This window comes from Cynoglossus semilaevis, chromosome W (assembly GCF_000523025.1).
Source record: "Cynoglossus semilaevis isolate Cse_v1.0 chromosome W, Cse_v1.0, whole genome shotgun sequence".
In the NCBI taxonomy this organism is placed as follows: Eukaryota; Metazoa; Chordata; class Actinopteri; order Pleuronectiformes; family Cynoglossidae; genus Cynoglossus; species Cynoglossus semilaevis.
Window position 1 is genome coordinate 10,607,265 of NC_024327.1, and position 4,115 is coordinate 10,611,379.

A 4,115-nucleotide genomic window follows, 5' to 3' on the forward strand; every position below is an offset into this window, starting at 1 on the left:
TAAACACCTTAAGATCACAGCAAAGAAGGGCAATAGGACTGTAGGAGCAGGGATCTGTCTGTTTTTTGTCTTTTTTTTTAAGATAAAAGAGATGTTGGCTGAGTAGAGTGTTTCAGGGAGTAGACCGATTGATATAGAGTGATTAAACATTCTTAACATGAAAGGAGCTATAATGTCTAAGTATGCTTTGTAAAATTCGATGCAGAATCCATCTGGGGCAGCCGCTTTTCCGTTGGGAAAGGAATGAACTGACTGTTTAACTTCCTCTAAAGTTATGTCTGCATTTAAGTCGGTTTCTGCCGAGGAACTCAATTTAGGTAGGTGGAGGGTACGAAGGAATTCAGATATATTTGGGAAGTGGTGGACTTAGAGGTGTAGAGTTCTTTGTAAAATCCGTTCGTTGATTTTCTGAGGGTCTGTGATAATGGTACCTGTTTTGGACTTGATTTTGTAAATCATTCTCCTAGCCTGAATATTCTTGAGCTGGCGAGCTAGTAGATTATCTGGTTTGTCACCTAGTTCGAAGTGTTTTTGTTTTTAATAGCATTAAGCTGACACCAACAGAGAGCACAGCATTATATTTAGCCTTTAACTTGATTGTTTCATTAAGTATAGCTGGTGAGGTGGTTGCCTAGTAATCTCTTTCTAGTGGTCTAAGTTGAGTTGTGATATCTTTGAGATCTTTCTCCCTATAGGTTGTGTCTGAGTCCACCTCCTCTGTTGAGTGATGGTTTTTCCAGGTTGACAAAATGGCTTATTTTACCCCTCTCTCAAACCATCTGTCTTCCCTGGCCAAAATGTGTACATTGTTGTCCTCAAAGGAGTGCGTTTTGTCTTTAAGGTGTATGTGAACAGCTGAGTCCTGTCCTGAGGAGTTGGCCCTCCTGTGTTGGGCCATGCGCCTGTGTAGCGGTTGTTTAGTCTCCCCAATGTACAGGTCCGTACACTCCTCACTGTACTGAATGACATAAACCACATTGTCCAGCTTGTTCCTAGGAGTCTTGTCTTTGGGATGAACCAGTTTTTGTCTTAGGGTGTTACCAGGTTTGAAATGTACGGGGATCTGGTGTTGGTTAAACATCCTCCTAAGTTTTTCCCGAAACTCCTGAAATGTATGGAATGATGACATTCCCCCTCCTCCTGTTGTCCTCCCTCTTTGTGGGCCTCTTTTTATTTGTTTTTAAAAACGCCCATCTGGGATAGCCACAGGTCTCGAAAGCTGTCCTAATGTGTCCCTGTTTTCTCATCTTACCTCTGTTGGTGGTGAGAATGGTGTCTGCCCGTGACTGTAGGGTTCTGATGACTCCTAATTTGTGCTCCAGTGGGTGGTGTGAGTCAAAACTGAGGTACTGGTCGGTGTGGGTTGGTTTCCTGTAAACTTAAAACTTAAACTTATCTTTATTTGTCATTGTGACACAGCACAGCACACCATGCACAACGAAATTTATCCTCTGCATTCAACCCATCACCAAAGTGAACAGTGGGCAGCCGTGGTCAGCGCCCGGGGAGCAGTGCTTGAGGACGATGCCATGCTCAGTGCATCTCAGTTGGCAGTTGGTGGATTCGAACCTGGGGCCTTCCAGACTGAAGTCCGCTTCCTTTACCACTAGGCCACCACCGCCTCTGTACACCTCTATGTTGAGTTGTCTGTCCTCTGAGATGTGAACTGCACAGTCCAGGAATGCAAGACTGTTGTTTTTCACATCTTCTCTGGTGAACACTGCATTGATGTGGTCTGTGAAGTTGTCGACCTCATGGACCTTGATCTTGACCCAAGTGTCGTCCACATATCGGAACCAGTGGCTGGGTTCGAAACCGACCCTTACAACACAAAGGTCATAATTTCCACCAGAGCGTGAAAATATTTTTTTGGTGTTCCTGACAAAGTTAAAAAGCCTTGATGCAATACACAAATTGAAAGTCCTTTTATGCATTTAAAATTCGGTGCCGACCCTTACACAAGAGGAAGGTTAAGTATTAAATATTGAGTAAATTGAAATGAGAACATCATTATATTTCATTACATATTCAGTGGAACCTTGGTTTTTGAATTGTGCAAATTTTAGTAAATTGGATTAATCATTCCTGGAGCCCGGATGACTGCTTATTCAAACTTTTTCAACAATATTTTGTTTACAGGTTCATACATGAAACCAATGAAAGTAATTAGATCTAACAAAAAAGATAAACACAACTTAATAAAGCTACGTATAAATGGGAAGACAATTTGAATCACCCTTACCAGTGCTGAGGAGTCATGATTGCACAATGTTTAGTGCTTTTAGTTGATCCAAATCAGTAGCAACTTTTCCGCTTCTTCTAATGTCTGAGATCTTTGCTTGGTGATCACAGTCATTCCTTTGGCAACCTTAGCTTCTTTTATTTCTTGTTCTTAATGATGGTACACATCCACAACTTTGCTAAGCCTTAGTGTAAAGCCAGATCTGAAATACAAGTGCCATTCTCATGCTTTGGTATAATGTCTTTTGTTATGACGCCACGCAAATCACTTGCTGCTTGAGCGGTATTATCTGTTGTTTGGCAACCAAGTTATGGTACGGCAACCAGGGCAATGTTTGGTTACAAATTTCGTCCGTGAACCGAATTGGTCAAAAAGGGAAGCCTTTGACAACCAAGCTTTTGCTGTACTTTGCGACATTGTTGTTTTGTGGTCATTTGGAATTTTCTCTGATAAAATATGTACCTTGGGTCAAAAGGTTTGGTAAACACTGCTTAAAACTCATGGCAGGAAGTATTCTTTGTGAAGCGTTTATTTTTTCTATTTTGATCTTTTTGATCTGTAGTGTGTTGCAACTGAATAGGAAAGAGTACTGTAATATAATCTTTTTTTATAAATGTCTCCATTTTAACAGCAGATCTATGGATATGAGGACTTACAAATGCTGCAGTCCCACCTTCATATGGTGAGTCTCATTTGTCTTGTCATTGCAGCAAATTAGTTCGTTCATAATAATTTGGTTCTTATTCCCACTGGAGTCATATTTTGCTTTATTCAGTACTCAAATGAATACTTTATATGTCCTACCAAGGACTACTATGGTGTAACATTCCCTGGTACAACAGCTGCTATGCCTGGAAGAGATGGCCTAGCCAACAATCCGTACTCTGGTAAGTCAACCTTTTGTTCAATTGTGATTGGTGTCTATTGGTGATATTTAACTTTTAATGACTTTGTTAATCTAAACAAGATTAAAGCATTTTCTCCCACCCTTTCTTCTCCTGTCCAGGTGAAGCAACGAAGTTTGGAAGGAATGACTCATCATCTCCAGCTCCACCAACAAGCTTGTCTACAGGTGGCGTGCAGTCGCAGCCCCAGCAGGCACCACAGGCAGGGACACAAGGTCAGAGCACAGGACAGAGCCAGGGTCAGCAGACTCAAAACCAGGCCTTCCTAAACCCCCCTCTGCCCCCTGGCTATGGATACACTGGTGAGAAATGACTATTTGACAAAGGTTGACTTATTGTTCTTTGATGACTGGTAGGATACGACAACATTATTGCAATCCCTTGGAGTGTTTTTGACTGGTCATCCACAGGTTTGCCATGCTATGCTGGTGTGCCAGGGGTACCTTCAGCCTTCCAGTATGCACCTACTGTGTTTGTTCCTCCTGCTTCTGCTAAACAACCTGCAATGGGTCTGGCTAACCCCTCCAACCAGTTCCACCAACAGCATCAGCCAAGTTATGGACAGCATGCTTACAGTACAGGTGAGCTGAGGATTATCCTGAAGGGCAGTTCAGGTCACTGCTCTAATTTTTGTGACTAACAGCTGAGTTAAAAAAAAAAGATTCAAAAAGAAATAAAGAAAAAAAATGTCCTCATTTTATTTGAATAACCAACCCAAATTCCAAAGTTAGTTTTTAAAGATGTAAGAACAAAAAATCTGCAAGATCAGAATTCACTTTGGTTTTAATAAATGTGGGGAAAAAGATACTTGAACCGCAACCTTAACGTGGTGGAGGGGTTCAAGTATCCGAATGAACCTGGGAGCCCCTAAGGCTTAATGCCCCTGATAGGGTCTCCCAAGGCAAACAGGTCCTAGGTGGCGGATCAGACAAATAGCAGTTCAACCCCCCCCACCCCAAGGAACAAAA

General features: G+C 41.9%; 1 protein-coding gene across 7 annotated transcripts in view; it reads left to right on the forward strand.

Moving 5' to 3' along the window:
- The window catches only part of LOC103397175 (ubiquitin-associated protein 2-like), a 22,174-nt gene that overhangs the window by 12,920 nt on the left and 5,139 nt on the right, over positions 1–4,115 (forward strand). For 6 of the 7 annotated variants that reach the window (XM_025052766.1, XM_025052770.1, XM_025052771.1 and 3 more), the window contains exons 22-25: positions 2,874–2,924; positions 3,018–3,129; positions 3,249–3,449; positions 3,558–3,728. In XM_025052766.1, coding sequence (XP_024908534.1) covers positions 2,874–2,924; positions 3,018–3,129; positions 3,249–3,449; positions 3,558–3,728 — 535 coding nt within the window. The remainder of the gene's footprint in view (positions 1–2,873; positions 2,925–3,017; positions 3,130–3,248; positions 3,450–3,557; positions 3,729–4,115) is intronic. The other variant, XM_008335401.3, reaches the window with a different exon arrangement.